General features: G+C 44.0%; 1 protein-coding gene across 1 annotated transcript; it reads left to right on the top strand.

The window, feature by feature from the left end:
• Nucleotides 1-80: 80 nt before the first annotated feature.
• Nucleotides 81-22321, top strand: ACO2 (aconitase 2). Its single transcript, XM_084206011.1, has 18 exons — nt 81-152; nt 5813-5955; nt 6994-7252; nt 9388-9480; nt 11395-11553; nt 11759-11909; nt 13157-13261; nt 13527-13618; nt 13898-14003; nt 15115-15272; nt 16326-16399; nt 17086-17197; nt 17378-17500; nt 17702-17857; nt 19830-20021; nt 20853-20985; nt 21291-21412; nt 21823-22321. Exons 1-18 carry the CDS (start codon nt 117-119, stop codon nt 21964-21966), a joined length of 2358 nt encoding a protein of 785 aa, XP_084062137.1. The 5' UTR covers nt 81-116; the 3' UTR covers nt 21967-22321.
• Nucleotides 22322-22806: the final 485 nt, after the last annotated feature.

The following is a 22806-nucleotide window of genomic DNA, read 5'->3' as shown; positions in this document are numbered from 1 at the left end:
TCGCGGGTGTCTCCCTGCCAGGACCCGCGCGGCCACGCCCCCCCGCGCGCGCCGGAGATGTCAAAGGGGCTGCGTGACGCCATCGCGGCGCGACTCCATCTTTGTCAGTGAACAAAATGGCGCCGTACTGCGTGCTGGCGGCTCGGCTGAGGGTGAGCGGCGGCGGCGGGCAGGGCAGGCAGCGGGCGGGACGGGCGGCGGGGATTGCGGCAGGGACAAGATCATTGCCCGCTGGGCGGCCACGAGGGTGACTGCTCACCCGCAGCCTCGGGGTCGGGCCGTCCCCGCCTCCGCGTGTAGGTCAGCGTGTCCCCGCTGCGGCCCCACGCCCTGTTTCCATGGCGATGGTGGGGCGGCCGCGGCTTTGGCGGCGGCGGTGTGGTCGCTGCTCGGGCCCTGGGGCAGGACGTCTCCCGCTACCGGGCCCGGCCGGCCGTCAAGGTGAGAGCAAGGTGAACGGGGCGGCGGGGACGCGGCCTGGCGCCGCCGCCTCCCCCGTCTGCCCGGACCCCGCTGCGGTGGCCTGGAGTCGCTGTCAAAGCCCCGGGCCTAGCAGGGCAATGAGCCCGAGGACGCGGGCCCGAACGGTGAAATAAAAGGTCTTTCCCCAGGGCAGGCATTTTTCTTTCCCTCGTCTTGTATTACTTTCCATTATAGTCACGCGGCAGTAACTCCCTGTTGTGTGAGTGAGCTGTCCTTTGGCTACTTTGCTTCAAAAATCTTCCTTTTAATACAAACAGAGGCCCCTGGGTGACAAAGATGCCAGCCTCTCTGTGTGGGGAACTAGGACGGCTGAAGAAGCAGGCGGGTCAGGCACATAAATGACCTTTTTTCCCAGGGCCGTGATAGAGTCTCTCATAGTCTTGTCTGTCATGACCTCTAAAACTCACCTTTGCCAGCAATGTGATCTTGCCACAGAGATTGCCTTCCTTAAGACTTTGTTGTGTTTAGTGTCTACTCAGTAATAAAGTTTTGATATCTTTTAAAGCCTGTAAGGCAAATACCAGGTGCAATTTTCTGTTCAGGGTTGCTGAGGGATAAGGAAGCCTTTGCTCCCCTGTGATAAAGGCAGGCCGCATAACTTCTCAGTTTGCCACTTGTGACCTTGGCCAATATGTTCCCCTTTCTTAGGGAACTGAAGTAAGAATTTGGTTGGCTTTTAGTATTCTAAAAATCTTTTGTGAATATTAATCCAGTTTGGTTATTACTGTCTCACTTTAGAGGTAGATGCTTTAGAAAAGTATAGTGGTTTTTTAATTTAAATGAAAGTTACAGAATAGCATCATTTTAGTTAGGTTGGCGTACTTGTTCTTTCTTGTTAAATAGCTTTTAGTTTGTACTTTGAACAGAAATGAGTACTCATAAAATGAAGGCAAATCTTTTATTAGTGTAATGAATTGGTTCTTGTTTTATGCTGTGACATTGCATGAGAACAAGCAATCATTTGCTAAAATTAATATTGTATGATGCAAAACAAAGGCTGTGCTGGCACAGTCGATATGGGGAATTTAGTATTCTGGGAGGTCGTCGTCTATTATCAGGCTTGGGGTGCATATTTTTTTCCCCTCTGAGGAGGACTAAATCTGTGATGCTAATCACACATGCCTCTAGGTGATATCTTTAGGAGGCAAGGTTTTTTTGCCCCTGTGTAGCAGCCTAGAGATTAATGAATATGAGCACTGTGATAGTGTCAGCATTGACCATGGCACATATTGCTACTGTCGGTTCTGTTTGCCTCCCATCCTGGAACTCTTTTGGAACTGGAACTGCACAGAAAGCTTGCCTCTGTGGGAAATAAATTGGAATTAGCCTGATTTGGACTAACTGTCCTATTTTAAGTTCTAATAGCCTCAAAGGGTCAAGATCTCTTTTCTGCCTACCTGAAATAATGCCTTTAGTAGCATTCCATTTTTCAAGCCACATTGCCTGAAGATTGATTGAAAGGGAGAACTATAAAGCTCTAAACTGCCTGAAATATTTGGTTTATTGAAGGCATTGTGGGTAAGTACCAAAATTATGCGTGGGCAGCTTTGTGTATCTGGCAGAAATGTTGGCCAGGGCTAAACGGATCTTCAGAACCATAATTTTGGTTGCTCTTTTGAGGTGGGTCTAGAAAATGAGCATGCATTTACAATTTTATTATACCATGCTGCCTTTTTTTTTTTTTTTGCAGAATCACGGTGAATGTTGGGAACTTGGCCAGTGTTCTTAGATCAGGGAAGATGAGGAAAGATGGTATTTTGGGTTTCAGCTGGGATTTCTAGAACAGATTTCCCAGACAGAACTGCACGTAACACAGTTGCTACTCTTTTTAACATGACCTTTTGCTCACTGGGCTCGTCTGCCTTACTGGCTGTCAAAATGCAAGTTATTTTCTGAATTCAGACTCCCCTTGCATCTGGAACATTCATTGTAGTGAGCTAAATGCATGATAGCTACCTTAAAATTTGTAAAGAGCAGTGTTAGCTTCCTTACAGAGATTTCAAAAATAATGACCCATTTATTGGACTGGCTTTCTTCTGTCTTTAAAGGAAGCTTTTCACCTCGTGAAACACCAGTAGGCTTAGGAGCCCTGTAATGATTACTGCCATTCCTTTTACTGAAATTTGAACAAGGACACTGCAAACTGGAATAAGGGATTCAGTGCCAGGTGAGAGGACGTCACTTGGCAGCTGTTTGGTCAGCCTGGAAATAAACAGTTCCTGAATAAAAGGGAAAATTTATAGATTTATAGATTGCCTATTTCCCTTGGCTCTTGGGCTCAAGGCATTTCTCACTGCTTACTAAAAAAAACACCATGGAAGCCCCCACAAAGCACTAGTACACTCCCTCTCAGAGAAGAATGAGAGGGAATGAAACTGGGAATTGTCAGGCTTGTGACTTTTCCTTAATCTTGCAGATCTCCTACCCTGTTTCTGAGGATGCAGTAGGAGGACAGGCATGGAGAATAGACAGGTGTGATGAGTGATATTGTGTAAATTCTTTGTGAGGAGAGATCAGACTTTTGAACCAGGCAGTTTATACTTCTTGCTTGGTGGTGGTGGAGTCTTAGACTTGCTGGGTGCCAACATGAGCAGAATCACATTGAATCAAATTAATTCCCAGCAGAAACACAGGATTAGGTTTATATCCTGGTAAAATGAAGATGGCACTTTTTAAATAGGTGCCTTTTAAAATTCTTATGTAGAGAAAAATGCTTGTCTAGTCTACTGAAGCTGATTGGTTTAGGCAGTTATTTTCCCTGGGTCATATTGGCCATTACAGAAACAGACCTTCAGTTTTCCAGACCTCTCCAGGTCCAGACAGAATCCTTCACCTTAAACACACTCTCTTCCTGCTTCTGGTGGTCTGAAGCTTTGGTCAGCAGGATTCAACCACTTTGTATTGCTGATCTTGCAATTGCCAGCTGAATACTGACATAGCATTAGAAAAAATATTACATTTCCTTGTGCATTTCATGAAGTGAAAAGACCCATAGACATGTCTGTTCAAACAGAAAAGATTTTACCTGAATTTTGTTTGAAAAATTTTGTTGCACCTCTTTTTGGAGTGCCCTGCTTCAGATTTCTATTTTAATCAGCTTTGGTCTCAGGCAAGACTTAAGATGCTATGAAGCCTGTGCTATTACTTTTATTTGCATATCTGTTCTTCTCAATGATGAATTAAGAAGAAATTATTGCATTAAACCACAACACATTTCCTGGCCTAGGAAAGAGATTATTTTTCCATGAACTAAATTAAAGAGATTATTTTTCCATGAACAGTGATTAAGTAGCTCAATGGTTTTTTCCCAGCCACTCCAGCAGTTGGAGACTTTTACAAGACTGAATAAAAGGAGCAAACATAAAAGTTACGTGGTTACTAGGTAAAGAGCAGCTTTGCCTAGTTTGTATGTTAAACAATGAGAAGCTGGGTGGTGTTTGTATTGGTGTGAGTGGTTGTTCTAGGGTTTTTTTTTGTTGTTGTTGTGGTTTTTTTTTTGTGGGGGCTTTTTGGTTTTTTTGGGTTTTTTTGGGTTGTTTTTTTTTTTTTGCTGGTGGGAGAAGGAAAGGTCTTAAGTCTGACACCTGTTTTAAGTTCTGGAAGTTCTAGGATTAAAGTGCAGCACAGTGAAATTTGATGACTGGGTTCCCCATGCACTCATGGAGGAGCAGTGCCCTCTTTGTACCATGAGGTTCACTTCCCTCAGATATTCTTTCATAATGGTGGTGTGCAACTGCTATAAGTCTGTCCTGCTTCTACCAAAAGCTCTTTCTGTAATGGCTGAGGGTAGCTTGGTAAAAATGCAAACTGCACCCTTCTTGCTTGTGCACTGAGTAGTGGGATCTTGCCTAGCTTTCCCAAAATTTTTGTTGCAAAAGATACTAACAAGGGTTATCAAAAGGACAAAAAACAAGAGATTTTGCTAAAAATTGGTGATGTCTCTTTGATCATGATTATTTCAGGCAATCTTTTCGATGCTGGTAACAAGAAAGCTGGAAAAAATATTCACACGGAAACATTAAAATGCTTGAACAGGTTTAAAGAATTAGCTAGGCTTTTTTTGACAGTGGTTAAAAAAAAAGAACAAAACAGTGGTAGGTACAATGATTGTGTTCTGAACAAGGAATATTTACAATCACACATGCAAAAGGGGTGTTTAGTGTAATACTGCTACATTTATTAACCTGTACTTATCAAAACTTTCTAACTCTGAAATAGCAGATGAATAGAAGAAGTGGGATTGAGATTAAGGTGTAGTACTGGAGGAGGGAAGAGTTCTGAACTTTTTTCTTCAGTCTGTTTCCAGACTTCTAATGCTGACAAGTGAGACTTTGAAAGCATGTAAGAAATGTGTGTGCCAAATCCTTGGAAGTTTTTCTGGAGGCTGCTGTCTGACTCAGTTTTCAAAGCTGCGTGAGAGCTTTTAGCCCTGGGCACTGACCCGTCTCTTTCAGGTCAGGCGCTGTAAAGGTGCCTCGCCATAGCCTGCCCTTCTCCTGTGTTCCAGGAAACTGTCTCACTGTGGAGGCTGCCAAGTGAAATTTGGGCTTTTTTTTCCCCTGGCACTTTCTGCTGATGCATTCAGCTCACAGTATAGTTCACCTGTCATGCAGCTAACTCACCTGTAGGGTAAGTTCAAGGCTTTTCAGAGGTGAAAGATGAGGGTGCCTTTGTGAGAGTGAGGAAAAGAGCACCAGCCAGGCTGGTGGAGCTGGTGAGTTTATTCCACATCTTGCTTCTCCTGCTCTGTGTTACATTATAGACCAGGCCTGTACACCAAAGTCTCCTTGTGGAATTTAATGTGTTTTGTAGTAGTATGGAGGGACCCTGCCTAGGAAACTTAGTATGTGATGGTGGAACAGAGGTGTGTCCAGTCAGACTGGCGCTGTATCTCCTGCCAATGTCAATTTCAATGTCAACTCAATTCCAGCAAGCAAATACTAGGGATAGTTTGCTTTAGAAACAGCATTGGTTCTTCACCGTGACACTGATGTGTCAGGAGCATGGCAGACTGATGCTTTCTTGAGAACTGGCTCATTGTTGCCTGAAAGCAGATTTCTCATCTGAAAGCATAAGGCTTCTGGTGCAACAAAGAAAAATGTGGAATAATTTAGTAAATGCTACCTGTTCTGGGTACTTTGGCTTCTCACTGTTTAAGATTTGGCTTCTCACTGTTGAAGATAATATTGTATGATGAAATACATTTGGGTGCCTTTGCATTCCTCAGTCTGTAAAATCCCAGTAACAAAACCTGAAAAACATTTTCAATTGATATGTTACAGAAATTCACTCTACAGCATTCCAGTTTTAATAGTTTCCTTTTTTTCAGCATGCCTTGAATAGTGGGGTACGACGCTACCATGTTGCTCCTGTCCTGTGCCAGCGGGCCAAGGTGGCCATGAGCCACTTTGAACCTAATGAATACATCAATTATGAAAAACTGGAGAAGAACATCAACATCGTCCGTAAGAGGTAAGAGTGGAGAAGGGAAGGGTCAGGGTATTGAATTGAGCTCTGCAGTGACAGGAGAGGAAGAAAAAATTGTTGTGGGGCCCTGGCACAAGGATTGTTTACCAGGGAAAGCAGCATGAACAGTGGCAGTTGTAAATAGAGTGAAACATGAGTTGTAGTGTCTCCTCATGGTGGTGGGGCACTGTGGGAAGGTTTGAAGCACTGCAACATGCAGAAAACCAGGCCAGTGCAGAGGAGGTGCTAGAAAGGGCTCCATCCTCTTTGTTTAATACCCTTGTTGAGGAGTCTTCACATTGGCCCTTGCTTCTTTCTGGGGCAGCAGTGCATGGGTCAGGGTTGTTATAGGCTAATGCTTCTTTGTGCTGTGTTCTGCTGTAGGTGTTAGGCATGGAACAAAGGACTAGGAATTCATAGCATATGTAAACATAGTGACCTTAATCTGCTGATAGAGGCTTGTGTGCTTGCTAATTTGTCATTCCTGCTCCACTTACTGTGGCAATGGTTTGTATGACTTGTCCTTCAGTCTTTGTGTCCCTTGTTAAATGTGGTAGTTCTCATTTCAAGTTGTTGTGTTGATTTAGTTACTTCTCAGAAGATCTTGCTACATACATAAATAGATTCCTCAGCTGATACAGCTGCAGAATGAAAGGTCTGAGGTCATGAAGCTCTGCTTAGTTGTATTTGCTGTGCTGTGGGATCTGGTATTTGTGAATTGAGTCTGACCTCTGTCTCACCTCTACATTTGCTGTCTTGAAATATGACTCAAGAAGTGAGCAATCAATATTACTTTTACGGTATAGGAAGATTAGAAAAGAAAACATAAAATGACATCAGTTTATATGTTTTTGAACTTTATGAACTGGACCCTTGTTTAACCATGTGCCAGTTGATATTTTAGTGCTGTAAGCAGAGCATGGAGGTTTCTCTGTGCTAATAGGTCTTAACAGTCTGAGCAATATAGGGAAGCATTCTGTTACATGCTTAAAATGGCAAATGTTGAAGTACACAAAATGCAGACAATAAAATTATTCTCCCCAGGCTTGACCGCCCTCTGACCTTGTCTGAGAAGATTGTATATGGACACCTGGATGACCCCGCAAAACAGGAGATTGAGCGCGGCAAGACCTATCTGCGCTTACGGCCCGACCGTGTGGCCATGCAGGATGCCACAGCTCAGATGGCAATGCTTCAGTTCATCAGCAGCGGGCTGCCAAAAGTGGCTGTGCCTTCCACCATCCACTGTGATCACCTCATCGAGGCCCAGGCAGGCGGTGAAAAGGATCTTCAAAGAGCCAAGGTCACTGTTGCAGAGGCGTAACTTCTGTCTGTTTGAAAATGTCATTCCAGTTGAAGGATGAGCTGATTTTAAATTTTTTTCCCATAAGGACAGCCAGGAATCACATATGGTAACAGATTGCCTGTGGTGGTCAGCTCTGTAGGTCAGATGCAGTAAAGAAACAGACTAAATGGATTTTTGGGAGTTTTTCACCTCAGATTCATCCATTACATGGTTTAAAGGACTATGAATGTGGGAAAAGCTAGTCTTAAGTTGTTAGTGATGGAAGCCCAGATCATGTGTGTTCTAGAGAAGATATTTCAGCTAAAGAAGAGAAAAAAAATCATTTCCAAGGGAAAAAAAGGAAGCCAGATTACTCTGCGTTGCAGTATAGCCTGTGAAAAACTTAATGAACATATGTCTGCATTGCACTGGTCCCCCACTGTGAGGTGGAGGCAAGTAGTTACTTTCCCAAATCCTTTGCTACTGATTATCTGAAGAGCAGTAACTGAATCATGTGCAGCTTTCATGGCTCATGGGTATAGTATAAAACTGTGTATAAGTATGGAGGATGTTGGGTTTTATATGGGAATTTCAAAGTGTTGTTTGTCCAACTGCTGAATCAGTACCATTTTAAAATTTTCTACTCAGCTGTTTTACTGCTTACTCCCCCCCGAAATGAGCTTCTGTGATCTATAGACACATTTATCTCTCACCAACGTACCACAATGCATCTGCCAAGGAAATCTTGTTACTCCAAGTGGACTTAGCCAAAGTCCACTGTCAGAGCCAGGAGGAATTGCACCTGGAGTGTTGATACCAGAACTTACAAACAGTAAACAGGGGTCAGCTGCATTTTAAGATTTTAGTCCATATCTATTCTCAGAAACTTGTGGTGTTGAAGTATCTGCTTTTGGCTTTCTTCAGTGGGCCACAATAAAGCAACTTGCACCACTCAGGAGTGATTTGGGGAGTTTTTGCTCTGCTTGTCTCAATCCTAAGTTGTGCAATTAACAGTTTGAGACTTAACTAAATCTGACAATTTCTTTTCTCCTGTTCACCTCCTGTTTTCCCCTTTCCTCTGTTCCTGCATTTATTCTCCATAGTGCAATTATATTTGCTGCAGCCCTGAATTGAGCTGAGTCCCTTCTTTGCCATCCACTCTGAGCAGAGCAAGTAAAGGTCCTGCCTTCTTCTGACTGGCTTCCACTGCTGCCAGCTGGCACACAATGAATGCTGGCAGGCCAGAGGGTGGTTTGGGTTTACTGGGGGAGGGATGCACAAACAGAGTGGAGTGACCCAACTCCCAGTGGAAAACAAGGCTTAAAGAGCTGCTGCAGCCTCTTGGGAAACTTCAGCAAATGTGTACTGAGACAATTCTTCAATTATCTCGTTTCCCCTTTCCCTTTATTCTGATGCTTAGCTGCATGAGAACAGTCTTTTAAGAAATTCTCTCCTTCTAGTGCTTATCTTATCTACTCCAGCACTCTTCTGCCAAGAACTGTTAGGATATAATAGTGTCATACTTCCTTGGCAACCATGGTTTTTCTCACAAGCAATTTTCACGGTGTGACCTCCACTAACAATGGTGACAGTGCAGCAAGAAAGACAGCATTGTGTGAGTCTTAAAGAGGGGAGTTGCTAGAATGACAAATGACACTCACCACCTCCCCTGGCAGTGAACACTTCCAGTTCCATTTCTTAATCTGTAAAAATAAAGCCAGAATATTTATCTAAGGGATTTGAAATGTCTCCAAAGCATCTGTATAGGAAAAAGAACACCCGTTAGGGAAGGAAGGAGGGGCTAGAATGAGTGAGGGAAACAGGTTAAAAAAAGCCTCCAAGAATAGGGAAAGTGAGCACAGCATTTTGGCAGGGTTTTCCTTAAATTGTGCTGTTTGGAATTAGAAATTTAAAAACTTTTAGTAGAGTTACAAGTGGGATGAAATTAAATGGTCTGTTACAACTGTCTGTCAAACAGTCTTAATCTTAACCTTTTGGTTTTAAAAATTATGTGCAACTCCTTCCAGCTGCTGCAAAACTAGGAAGCAAACTACAGGCAGGCATGTGAAAGAAAGGAATGTGTTTGAGCAAGTTTTTGATGTATGGAAGAACAAAATGTGGTACTAATGCTCTGTGCTTCCCTGTGTGAATAGGACATAAACAAGGAGGTGTACAACTTTCTGTCAACGGCTGGTGCCAAGTATGGAGTGGGATTCTGGAAACCTGGGTCAGGAATCATTCACCAGGTAAAGTGTGTGTGTTTGCAGTCTTTGAACATGCAGTGGGTTTTTTACCTTAGGGTGGAGAGAGAGCTCAAGTACAAATGGTTAGAGAATTCACTGGTTTAGGGAAACAACTTGCTTTGCTCGAGGCAGGCGAGGTTTCTTACTTGCTCTCTCTCAGTTATCTTGACTACAGTGGGGTTTTTTTAAAAGGTTATTTTGGTCAAATTGTAACCTGATGTATCATTAGGTAGTGCCAACAGCATGCCATGTGAATTACAGAAGCTTGAAATACCTTAACTGCTTGTGGGCTGGCTCCTCTTAGTACAATTGAGACAGTAAGGTGAGGCCATGAAGTTACATAGGGTTAATGTGAATTGCTTTTGGTGGTAAGGAAAGCAGCCTTGGGAACATACTTTTTTTAGGATTATTATGTATGCATTTAGTTCTGTAAAACCCAGAAGAGTATATGAGGACACAACAGAGCAGCATACTTCAAGTACTCAGGAGTGGCAACACATAAGGAGTTGCTAGGTGAATTTGAAGAAAATGCAAAACAGTTTCCAAGTCTGAGATTCTCTCGTTATTACACTTGGATCTAAAAAAGAATATGACAGTCCCAAAATAATTTACCACTTGATGAGGCTTTTTGTTTTTCTAAACAAGCGCCTCTGTCAGGATGTCCCTAACTTGCTTGTGGTTGGTTTGCTTTGAGGGTCCAGTAGTCATTTTTCATTGTTCCTCTGAGTCTCAGGCAGCAAAAGTTGAAGAGCAGCATGAGGCAAAAGGAGTGGAGAGGAGAATGGATGACTGGTAAGCATCCTGTCAGCAGGGAACTTGTGACCAGGTGCAGTCAAGAGCTCTCTGCTATGTTTTCTTAGCTACAAAATGAGTTACTAAGGTTACCTTAACTTAATGTGACGCAACAGATGAACTCTTCAAAAGGTTATGGGAACACCTCAGGTCATTTGTGTTCCAAAGCCACTCGTAACATCTGTCATGTGGCAACATTGCTCCGTGCTGTGGTTACCAGTCTTGTGGTTGACTTTCTCTGGCTGGAGGAAACTGGTCGTGTTGTATAGCTTCAGGTACAACTGTGCCAAAGTGAGGCCTTGAGAGTGACCTTTCTTACACAAATATGTTGATGTGGCTACAAGAATATAAAGCTGAAAGTTCTGAAAGCAACGCCTTGGTCTTTGGGTAAAGGACTGCCTTAGTTCTGTTCAAGCTGTTCTGTAATGCATGTGCTGTGAGTTCTGTGCTTCCCAGAAAGGCTGTTCCTAGTGTTGGTGTGGCACATTTGCAGTGAGAAGTTCATTGCTTGAGTTCTCTACAGTGTTGCTACCACAGAAATCTCTTTTTTTAATTGAAGAATGGTTTGTTGGTTTTGTTAATAGTTGAAAAGTCTTAGATGGAACTGGTAGCATCAATAAGGGAAGGGCAGCGTCTTGGGGAGAAGGTCCTCTACGTAATTGAGTTTGGCTGGCAGCATGGATTGGAGGAGCCTGTTGGTATTCTACTACTATGGGAGCACAAAGGCTACGGAAGGATAAGTGCATTGGATAAGTGACCTGACTTGCTCAGCTGTTAATTAATGGTATGGAGATTATGGAACAGACTCTTGAGGCCTAACAAAGGTGGCACCTTAGCGAAAGCCTAAACTGGAAGGAAAAAGAGGAGATTGTTTTCTAATTTTTTTTTAATTATCCTGGGATGAGCAAGGATCCTGGGGCTGAGACTTGATACCTTGTTTTGTCATTACATCCTCCACAAGGAGTTTGAAACAAAAGAGAATTTCCAATCCAACCCAAATTATTTTCTTGCTACTGAAATCTGCAAATACAAACTGATCTAAACTCTTGTTTTTGTTTTCTTTCTGCTGTCTTCCCCCTCCTTTCCCATGAAACAAGCAAGCAAACAATCCATTTTTATTTTCAGATCATTCTGGAGAACTACTCCTACCCTGGGGTTATGCTGATCGGCACAGACTCACACACCCCCAACGGAGGTGGCTTAGGGGGAATCTGCATTGGTGTGGGTGGAGCTGATGCTGTGGATGTCATGGCAGGAATCCCTTGGGAGCTCAAATGCCCAAAGGTAGGAGCAGAAGGAATATGAAGCTTTGATGCCAAGGATGGGACACATGATGTGTAAGGAGCATTGATTTTCAAGCACTGTGTATATAAGGCACCAGATACCATTGCAGTGTGACAGGAATATACCCCACAGCAGAGCTATATACTGTTACCTTTCTGACAGGAAGTGATGCCAGTATTTTTTTTCCCTCACTGATGTTGCTCAGGTTATTGGTGTAAAACTGACTGGCAAGCTCTCGGGCTGGACTTCTCCTAAAGATGTGATCCTGAAAGTGGCTGGCATCCTCACTGTCAAGGGTGGAACGGGCGCCATCATTGAATACCATGGGCCGGGTGTGGATTCAATCTCCTGCACAGGTAAGTCAACACAGATCTCTTATCTGAGTGGATTGTTGGTGGAGCTGGGTGTTGAGCTATCTGTGGAGGCTGGGAAGGGAACCAAACAAGAAGTACCAAATGTTTTCCCTTAGCCTGGCCCGGCAGTTTGTACATGGCAAATTGGAAGAGTGGTGTAACAAGATAGCACTCCCTCTTAGTGAAGAACTGACCTCTCTCCACTAAATCTTCTTGTGATTTTGAGAACATGGAATGGTTAATTGTGACGAATCCTGTAAGATGGTGTGTCAGGATAAGTGTGGATGTATTCCAGTGTAAACTTAGAGGGTGGAGATGTCAGCAATAAAGGAATGACATACTCATTTCAGCCTAAAATAGGCTATGAATAAAAAATAATAACAGGTTAATGGGAATATATGTGTGACAGCAGCTAAACAAAGAGCAGAGGTTCTGAGACCAGAAGGCAGTTTGTAACAGACACTTTATACTAGCTAATTGTGGATCTTGGGTGCTGAATTTGAACTAGCAAAAATGGTAGTTCTCTGTGATATGCTAGTTAGGACCACCAAATTACAAAAAATGTCTTCCTTTAGCTTGATGTGCATCCTTCAAGCTGGACTTCTCCTTTCAATTTGTATGACTTGGCTACAATTTAGAATACTTGGTTTACAAACTGAGAGCAATTTGGGATTTTTCTTCTCTGAAATTGAAGGAATTTTATATCTGCTTCTAGCTTGTTAAATGTAAAACAGGAGCTTCTACAACTTAATTGCTGTGTCATTGAAAGGGATGGTTGATCCCAGTGCTGTGAGCAAATATTTGGGATTTTTTTATTGTGTTCTGTCACTGGAAGCATTTTATTCAGCCCATTAAATTTCTCACAAATGTCTGGCTCCTCCAGTGAAGACAAATGAGATGGTAGGGAGGGACGGGACACTCATTGCAGGTAGCAGAGACACTCCTCACTGCTGTAAATTATTTGATGCTCAGTGCCAACAGGAGTTCCTTGTTATATCAGTATTTGCATGTATCAGTGTAACTTTTGGCTCATTCCTTCCACAAGAGTCTGGTCACAGGCACTGTATTGTTCAGAAACAAAGGGGCTGAACCAGCCATTATGTTGTCAGTGTCCTCTCAGCTTTAGGTTTCTGTGGCTGACACGCTGATCTCTCTTAGCTTTGCTGTCTTTTGCAATGCTGACTTCTGGAGAATTGAGTGGTCTTGGACTTTCTCATTTGACCCTGTGGTCTCTTCTCCCACTTCTCTAGGAATGGCAACAATCTGCAATATGGGGGCTGAAATCGGAGCTACCACATCGATCTTCCCTTACAATGAACGCATGAAGAAATACTTGGGCAAGACTGGGAGAGCTGGTAAGAGAATTTAGGGATTGAAGTGGGTAGAAGTATGGGTTTAAGTGAAGGTGTATTCTGGGAGCAGTATTCTCCTATGGTGTTGTCTGATGAGATTTTTTGACCTTGTGTGTGGTCCTGTAGGACATCTGCTACAGGCAGGGAGTCTGTAGATGAAGTGGCTGGGAAATGACGCAGTTTACCCCGCTGTGTTTAGTTATCCTAGACTTCTTTTTCTCCCTCATATTTGCCGCACTCTTCAGATCTTCCTTCTTTCTTATTCCAGATATAGCTGCACTAGCAGATGAATTCAAGCAGCACTTGGTACCAGATTCTGGTTGTCAGTATGACCAGGTGATAGAAATCAACCTCAGTGAGGTAAGACTTCATATCTTCTTGCCATCTTGAGTGCTGTGATGTGACTCTGCTTTGTGTGACTGAAGACCAAGTTGGGAGTTTGATGCAACACCCCTGCTGCTGTGCTAGAACATGTAAAATACGTTCAGGTCTGCTTCACCTACAGCTTGTGCTCCGGTTTTCATGTAGGAGAATCTTAGTTAACTTCCAGATAGAGCTGTGAAAGGAATTGATTTGCTGCTGTGTTTTGGGGTTATTCTTTGCTACTGTGATTTCTGACTTTGTCACTGTTTCTTAAAGCTGAAACCGCATATCAATGGACCTTTCACACCAGACCTGGCGCACCCTGTGTCAGATATTGGTGCTGTGGCAGAAAAGGAGGGCTGGCCTGTTGATATCAGAGTTGGTGGGTAGCATTTGCTCTTTCCTCTGCCTTCATACTTGTGGCATAAACATTGTTGTCGTGGGATAAGTTGTTGGTCGCATAGCTTGGGACCCAGTTTTTCCACTGCTGCTGTCTGTCCTTTGACTTTGGTGCAGTGCCATCTGTTCATGGCCATATCAACTTTCTGGGCAAAGTAGTGACCACGTGGGCCAAGTGGGTAGGATGAGATCCAGGATAGTAGGAGAGATTTTAATCTCCAGAGGTAGACCAGCTTTCTTCCATTTTTGAAACATTTGAATGTTTGGATTGACAGGAATGTTACCACTGAAGATGGTTTTTATTAAAAGTCTATGGTATGGATTTACCTGTTGTCAGAGAGTTGTCAGGAGCATGACTGTCAGCACTCCCAGCAGTTGGCTGTTGAACTCTTGGGACCTAGTAAAGTTAGTACTTGCTTCCTAAAAAGCGGCCTTAGAAATTTATGTACTTGCTTGTGGGATGTTAACTTGTGGGCTGACTTCTCAACTGTTGCTCATGGAGTGGAGGAAGGAATAAAAAGAATGAAAATACATTGTAAAGCCAGGTCCCAGGTGGGAAGTGTATTATATTCTAGTGTTACAAATAGGATACAGTTACAGTAGCTGTAACTGAGAGAGAATTTTTATTTTGCTGCTTAGCACCAGAATGCTGTCAGGATGGTACAGCATGTCCTTGTGTGGTCTTCATACTATACTGAAGATGTTTTCTTTTCACCATTTCCTGCATTTCTTGCCATCTTGATTTAAAGCTTCTTCTGTCTTTGTGGAACAATACCTCTCTTTGGTTATTTGCTTAACCAAAGTGCAAGTAGGTGACACTCAGGTCTTGTAAAACAGTGACTTAGTCAGATTAGACTAGTGACCAGGGTAGTGTGTTCCAACTGTGCAACCTCCAGACCTGGACAAGGGACTGCTTGTGACCACACCATATTGCTGGGAGGCTTGGCAGTGTTGGTACCTGAAACCCTTTCAGATTCCTTATCAACAGAAAAGGTGGTTATCCCTTGTTTGTTCTTCTGGGAGATGGGTCAGGGAGAATCTTCCAAGTACCAGGGCTGCAGTAACCACCTCCCTGTTTCTGTCAAACACCACAGGCTTAATTGGCAGCTGCACCAACTCCAGCTATGAGGACATGGGACGCTCCGCAGCAGTGGCAAAACAGGCGCTTGCGCATGGATTGAAGTGCAAATCCAAGTTCACAATCACACCAGGCTCAGAGCAGATCCGTGCCACCATTGAAAGAGATGGTTACGTGAGTATGGCTGCTCTTTGCACTTCCAAACAGAAAGGCTTCAATTCTTCAGGACAGTACTTGGGGGGCCAAGTTAACTAATGGAAGCCTTCTAAACTTTGTCTTCATTTATTTCTGGAGGTGCAATTACTGATGTAGTAGCTGATCTTGTGCTACTGTGCCTGTGGGTCCTGCCACCATCTTTGACAGTGTTTTGACCTGATATCTTTACTACCTGGGCATGTAAAAACAGGATTAGAACTGAACCAAGACTGAGGCAGTTGTCAGGAACTGGGGCCCTGAGGAGAGAACAAGCATAGCAAGGGATAACTTGTGCTCCTGGGATTCTGTAGATGGCCATAGCTGACAAAAGGCTGCAATCCACTTTTATCCCAGTTTCTAAAGAGAGCATGCCCTTTTGTTGGAGGGTGGTTCCCAATTTAGACCAAATTTACAGCAAAACTCATATTGGCTTTAAAAGAAATGTTTCTGTTGAGAAGCTATTACCTACTTTCTTCCTTGTTTTCTGTGCAGAAAATGTTGTTTTAATTAGCTTTACTATTTAGTAAATTTTAGATGCTGTCATAGTGTGAGGACCAAGTCTTTACATATGGGTATGTCCAGCCAATGTTTGATGGCTCTTCCAACCAAGTCATACCTTTCCTTACCAGCTGCCCCCTTAATTGAGTTGTTTGCTGAGTAGACTGAGCAGGCACACATACTTGCCTGCACTGTTGCCAGTTCTCTCCTTACATGGACAGGAAGTCTATAGAATATTAATCAGGCCAGACACTACCCTTCAGTCAAATGTTTGTAAGTAGCTGGATTGCTCAAGTTGAAGCAGGTGGAGAATGGGAACATCATGGCAAGTCATCCTGTGCTCTGCCCCAGTCTTAACTTACAGTCTTACTGGGGTCAAACCCCATGTATTTATAAAAGTGACTCAAAACTGAAACAAGGAAGGGAATTTTCTCAGGCTCAGTGCTTCCTGTTAGTGTCTTCTTCCCCCAAAAGAGCAACCCCAGAAATTCATTCCAGGCATTCTGTGGTAACAAAGTTGTTTTCTGCCCCCAGGCAAAAATCCTTCGAGAAGTTGGAGGGCTGGTTCTTGCTAATGCTTGTGGGCCATGCATCGGCCAGTGGGACAGGTAAAATGAAAGATGGACCTCGCTCTAGCTCTGTATCTTTTGGCTTCCAGAATGCTCTGTGAAGCCTGATTTGATTATAAATACAACACACTGGTAATTAAATGTTTAAAAACCAACTAGCCATAGCTGTCTGGTATGTACTGGAGGAGGCAAAAAGAAAGACTACAGATTTATATTGAGCCTTTAGGTGAATAAAGCTGCAGAATGGACACGCATTCTGGAGGCTTTTTGTAGAAGGCAAAGAATGGGAAGAAAGATTTGTCTGAAGTTTGTATGGGCCTTTTAAAATAGGAAAAGTGAATTGGTCCAGCTTCAGTCATTGGAGTGGCAGGGAGAATAATTCCCAGTAGAAGGGATGGGAGGCACATTTTTATGTTGCTTTATCACAAGTGACCATGGAGTATCCAAAGACAATGTGCTTAGTTGATTGTTGTTTAGACAGTTCAACAGCGAACAACATGAGCTGTGAAAACTACTGCAAGAATCAGTGTTTGACTTAGGTTTGCATTCATTCATGCAAATGGGTCTGTGGGGTCTGTGCTCAAGGGAGGAAAACATGTACAGGCACCAGCTCCTGTTTGTAAGATAGTGACTGCTGCCAAAACCAAGCTGGGGGATTCTACTAATGAGACATCTAGAAGCAATATTCCATTTGGATCTGATGAGCATGTTTGCTCCTTTCACAGGAAGGACATCAAGAAAGGAGAGAAAAATACAATAGTTACATCCTACAACCGGAATTTCACGGGTCGCAATGATGCCAATCCAGAGACTCATGCATTTGTGACTTCTCCAGAGGTAAGAAACAGCCAGAGGAGGGGCTGTGGAATTGTTCAGGACACCTGCAGAAGAGGCCCAGAGCACCTTGTTTAGTAGCTTTTGGCTGGTGGCTTTGAGACTTAGATGTAGGACTTTCAGGTGAAGTGATGGGAGGTAGAACATGCCTTTAAATTTGTCTTTTTTTTTTTTTTCTTTCAGATTGTCACAGCCCTGTCCATTGCTGGCACACTGAAATTTAACCCTGAGACAGATTACCTGACAGGAGCAGATGGGAAGAAGTTTAAACTAGAGGCACCTGATGCAGATGAGCTGCCCAAGCTGGTAACTTCTTGTCTGGGGGCAGAGGGAGGGAAGACCTGACACTAGCAGTGTTTTCTTTATACTGAGGGAACTTACAGGCACTGACCTCTTTCTTGACACATGGTGGTAGAGCCAGAATTGGTGCAGTTGCCTGTATTGTCTTGTTCTTCACGTGCTGTAGGGGATGGCTGAGGCTGATGATTTTCCTTTCTTCTTTGGAAGGAGTTCGACCCAGGTCAGGACACCTACCAGTACCCTCCCAAGGATGGCAGTGGGCAGCGGGTGGATGTGAGCCCCACCAGCCAGCGTCTCCAGCTTCTTGAGCCCTTTGATAAGTGGGATGGCAAGGATCTAGAAGACATGCTGATCCTCATCAAGGTCAGGAACAAAGTGGGGGAGCATCAGTTATGACAGGTCTGCTTGAACAGGGGTTTGCACAGCAACTGCTAGAAGCTTTGGATGTGCCTTTGAGATACCTGATTCCCTCCCCTACAACCACGTTATTACAGAAAGGGAAGTAAAGTGTCCTCCTTTCTTCCAGGTGTTTCCTTCTGACACTTCTTTCTGTTATAACTAAGTGACTCTTCTCCTTTGGGCTAGTGGTTTGCTAATACCATGCAAAAGCAAGCTTGTTATAGCATGTAATATGATCATGCCCAAACCATGCAGTCTGCAGAGTTTGTCCCAGTTACAACCTGCAATAGAAAGGTGGATGGGTTCTTTAATTAGCATCTCTAATACTGACTGTTCTAAGATGTATTTTGTCTGAAATGAGGTCATTGGGAACTTCTCATCCATCAGTGTGCATGTTCTTTTCCCACTTTATAGAAAGAGAAATTACTTCACACTTGTTAAACATTGCAATTTGGTCTTTCAATGGAGACATGGGTTTCTCCTCACTGCCTGAGGTGAGTTAACAGATGGAAACTTCAGTTGATACGGTGAGGGGTTCTGAAATGCAATCCCTTATGAACTGACCTTTGGGAACATTCTTGATTCTCAGTGACAGAGTTGGATGTACTCCCAAGGGCCATACTGCTGTGCAAAAGTTTTTGACACAGGCAATTCCTTTATAAGCACTTTAGAACTTACCAGTTGGAAGGCCATTATCTCTGGTTGGGAATTGTGTTCTTACAAGCTGAGAAGGCTTATGTGCAGTTTGGAAACTTAGAGGGTAACACTTGGCATCTTGTTGAAGTTCCCCAGCAGGAAGGCAGGGCTGTAGCAGGAAGGGCTTAATTGCTTTTTGTACCTGAACAACCTACTGCTGAGGGAAGTGAGGACACAGCAGGAGATGTCATGGCTAAGCTAATTTTTGTAATTTACCCTTTGGAAAAGGGATGTTGTTCTTACCCTGTGCATGCAGAATGACCACTGTGTTCTGCTTTAGAGTGCCTTGGTTCTGTAACTGATGTGCTTTTCTGGGGCTTATGCCTTTAAAAAGAGATATGATGATCACATAATGGGTTAGGTTGGAAGGGACCACAGTAGGTCATCTGGTCCAACCTCCCTTCTCAAGCAGGGTCATCCCGGAGCATATGGCACAGGATTGTGTCCAGATGGTTTTTGAATATCTCCAGTAAGGGAGACTCCACAGCCTCTCTGGGCAGTCGGTTCCAATGTGGTCACTGCGCAGTAAAGAAGTTCTTCCTCGTGTTCAGATGGAACTTCCTGTGCCTCAGTTTCTGCTCCATTGCCTCTTGTCCTATTGCTTGGCACCACTGAGCAGAGCCTGGCTCCACACTCTTGACACCCTCCCTTCAGATACTTACATATATTGTAAATGAGAGGTCCCCTCTCATTTGTCTGTTCTTGAGGCTGAACAGGAGATGGTCCAGTCCCTTAATCCCTTTGTCGCCCTCCCCTGTACCCTCTCTAGGGGCTCCGTGTCTCTTTTGTACTGGGGAGCCCAGAACTGGACACAGCACTCCAGAGGTGGCCTCACTAGGGTGATTAGAGGGACAGGATTACTTCCCTTGACCTGCTGGCAATGCTCTTTCTAATTCACCCCAGAATACCATTGGCTTTCTTGGCCACATGGGCACACTGCTGGCTCATGGACTGCTTGTTGTCCACCAGGACCCCCAGGTCTTTCTCTGCAAAGCTGCTTTCCAGCAGCTCGTGCATGGAGTTACTCTTTCCCAGATGCAGGACCCTGAACCTGCCCTTGCTGAACTTCAGACAGTTCTCTGCCCACCTCTCTAACCTGTTGAGGTCTTTCTGAAGGGCTGCAGAGCCTTCTGGAGTATCAACTGCTTCTCCCAATTAATGCTTCACAGTTAAAAGTGTTGAGGAAGGGTCAAGTACATTAGTCCATCCTGAGACATTCTTCTCTTCTGCTACGCTTTAGGTAAAAGGGAAATGCACCACTGATCATATTTCTGCAGCCGGACCGTGGCTCAAATTCCGTGGCCATCTGGACAACATCTCCAACAACCTGCTCATTGGCGCCATCAACATCGAAAACGGCAAAGCCAACTCTGTGCGCAACGCATTAACCCAGGAGTTTGGCCCAGTCCCAGACACAGCCCGTTACTACAAGGTGAGACCTTCCCCTGACACATCTATTTTAAGAGGTTGTTTACACTTTGGGCATTCTGTGCCAAATATAAGGATCTTGCCCTCCTGCTCTCAAGTAACAGCTGCTGTGAATTCATTCAGCATTGAGGCATTTCTTGGTACTTCTCTAATGACTGCAGTTCCTTTAGGAGATTTTGTCCCTACCTGCTATGGGGAAGAGGGAGGAATATCTTGTGACTCAGAGGGGACCAGAAGTCATAGATGAAAGAGGAAGAACACCTTTAGGCTCTGCACACCTTAAAAGGCATGGGTGTCATCAGATTAACTAAATCTTGCCTCCTGGAATGCTTCACCTGTGACTAGTCTAATGTTTAAATAAATTATAGTCTTATCCCATTTATTCTTTAACACTAGGCTTCAAATCTCAAGAAATGTCCTTTTACCCTCTGGACAGCTTGGCAGTTGTTTCCAATTGGCTCTTTCAGTAGAGAAAAGTTAAAATTTTCCATATCCCTTCCAGAAGTAGAGCACAGGTCGTGGGTCATGCAAACACTGGTCTGGCATAGCATGATGGAAGGAGAGGTGGCAGAAAAAGGAAGGAAAATACTTGCTCTGGATCCCAAGAGCAATTCTCCTCAGCCCTTGTCAGCAAGGATGGCAGTGCCTAACTACTGTGAAGCACTATACTCCTTTAGTTCTCTCCTTTCTCAGAACCCAAGGGAATCTTCTTGGAAAAGGTGTCATAGCATAGCAATGTCAGTGAAGTGCTGAAATTAGATGTGTGGGTGGGTATTTATTGTTAATTCCTCACTTGAGTGGCTGCACAAATGTAAATCTGTGTCTTCTGTCACAGAAAATGGGTATCAAATGGGCAGTTGTTGGGGATGAAAACTATGGTGAGGGATCAAGCCGGGAGCATGCAGCATTGGAGCCACGTCACTTGGGAGGAAGGGTCATCATCACCAAGAGCTTTGCCAGGATCCACGGTGAGTCAGGCTTCCCCTTCGGTGTTTGTAAACAGGATGTGTTCAGTTTGAGTGGAAGTGGTGTTTATACCTTGCCCAGGGCTCAACACCTACAGGCATGAACCCTCCCTGCTGACAGATGGCAAGGTCCCTCCTGTCAGAAGTCCTGTTACATACCTAGTTGGATATGCCACAAACAAAGGATATGCTGATTTTGCTACAAAGATAGTAATCATTGTTGGAATAGTAATCTAAGCAGCCAGAAGGTAATCATGCGTCCCTGGAATGGGATGTTACAAGTGTGGTTGGTGGTTTGTTCTCCACAGAAACCAATCTGAAGAAGCAAGGTCTACTGCCTCTCACTTTTGCTGATCCAGCAGACTATAACAAGATTCATCCTGTGGATAAGCTGAGCATTGTGGGATTGAAAGACTTCGCACCTGGAAAGGTAACTGTGTCTGGGTGTCCTGTCATGCACCTGGGGGCAGGGACGTGCCACTGATGGGGATCAGTGGTGAGCTGTGTGCTCGTGAGGCAGCACTGGCACTGATGAGCAGTGCAGCCTGCCAGCCAGGTGAGACACAGCAGGATGGGAGACACAGGGCAGGTCAGAAACAGTGGTGTTCTGAACAGTTAAGAGAAAGCTTCGTACAGTACTCTGAATTCCTGGACCTGTTGACTTAAGCACGAGTGTTCCCTAGAAGGAACTGCAACCTCACTTTTATGTTAAGATCCACCCTGAGCTGGAATTTTCCTTTTTCAGCCCTTTAAAACCATGTAGAAATTTTCCTGCGAGAAGCTTCACATAACCTTCTCCCTTGAAAGAGAAGGATAAATAAAACTGTCTTCTTCCTTTAGCCTCTGAAATGCATCATCAAGCATCCCAATGGGAGCCAAGAAACAATCATGCTGAACCACACCTTCAATGAGTCGCAGATCGAGTGGTTTCAGGCTGGCAGTGCCCTGAACAGAATGAAGGAGCTGCAGCAGAAATCAAGCTAAGTGCACAAAATGCCCCAGTGCACTGGACTCGATTCAGCTTTGGCATTTTCATGAAAGTGCAATTCCATGCCTACTGTTGGAATAAATGTCTGATCAAATGTAACCATAGCTTCCTTTTTGTTATGGTACTTCCTCTTCACTGACACTATGAAAAGGGAGTGCAGCTAGGCTTACTTTTGTCTTTTAAATTCCCCAGCTTCCTTTTTCTATTTTGGCTCAATTTCAGTTCTCACACAGTTATTTATATTTGGAAATAACCAGCAAAGGTGGGTTTGTCTGCTCAGTTGGTTGTTTTCTGCCCATTCACTTTACTGATGGCTAAAGACTTCAAATGACAATAAAGAATGTGACCATCTCTTGTGTCATACGTTATTGTATTCATCATCCTAATACCCGTCATTGTTTTTGGGAGGGTGTGAAAGAACTTCTAAATCACTGCTATATGGAGAAAAATCCCAAATTGAACAGTAACTCAGTGTGGTAAAGAAAGCCCTCACAGCTGTCCAGGACTATTTACCTCTTGACATTGACCTACTGCAGGCTACATTTGTGATTATGACCACCTTCCCCCCTACATTTCTGTCTAGGGCAGCACTGCCACTATTGCAGTGATGACAAACTTGCAAAGAACACCTGCTGTATTTGATTTCCCAGCACTGCAAACTTAGTTCCCTAAAGCACAACTTAGAGCAGGAGATGGATGCTGAGAAGTCTCATGAGAACAGCACACAAAACCACATCGCTACTGCTTCACTATACTCCTGGGAGCCCTGACCCTGTCCAAAAGGAGCTGAGCAAAACAACTACCTGGAGTAGCTGGACTGTTTTCTTCCCCTTGTC

This window comes from Fringilla coelebs (assembly GCF_963513975.1).
Source record: "Fringilla coelebs genome assembly, chromosome: 5".
Taxonomy (NCBI): domain Eukaryota; kingdom Metazoa; phylum Chordata; class Aves; order Passeriformes; family Fringillidae; genus Fringilla; species Fringilla coelebs.
The sequence above is the reverse complement of the archived record's forward strand: the minus strand, read 5'-3'. Positions and strand labels throughout refer to the sequence as shown.

Coding starts and splice junctions, on each gene's coding strand:
- ACO2 (XM_084206011.1), top strand. CDS start 117: ATGGCGCCGTACTGCGTGCTGGCGGCTCGGCTGAGG. Junction 5,956..6,993: donor ATCAACATCGTCCGTAAGAG/GTAAGAGTGGAG, acceptor TATTCTCCCCAG/GCTTGACCGCCCTCTGACCT. Junction 11,554..11,758: donor GGGAGCTCAAATGCCCAAAG/GTAGGAGCAGAA, acceptor GATGTTGCTCAG/GTTATTGGTGTAAAACTGAC.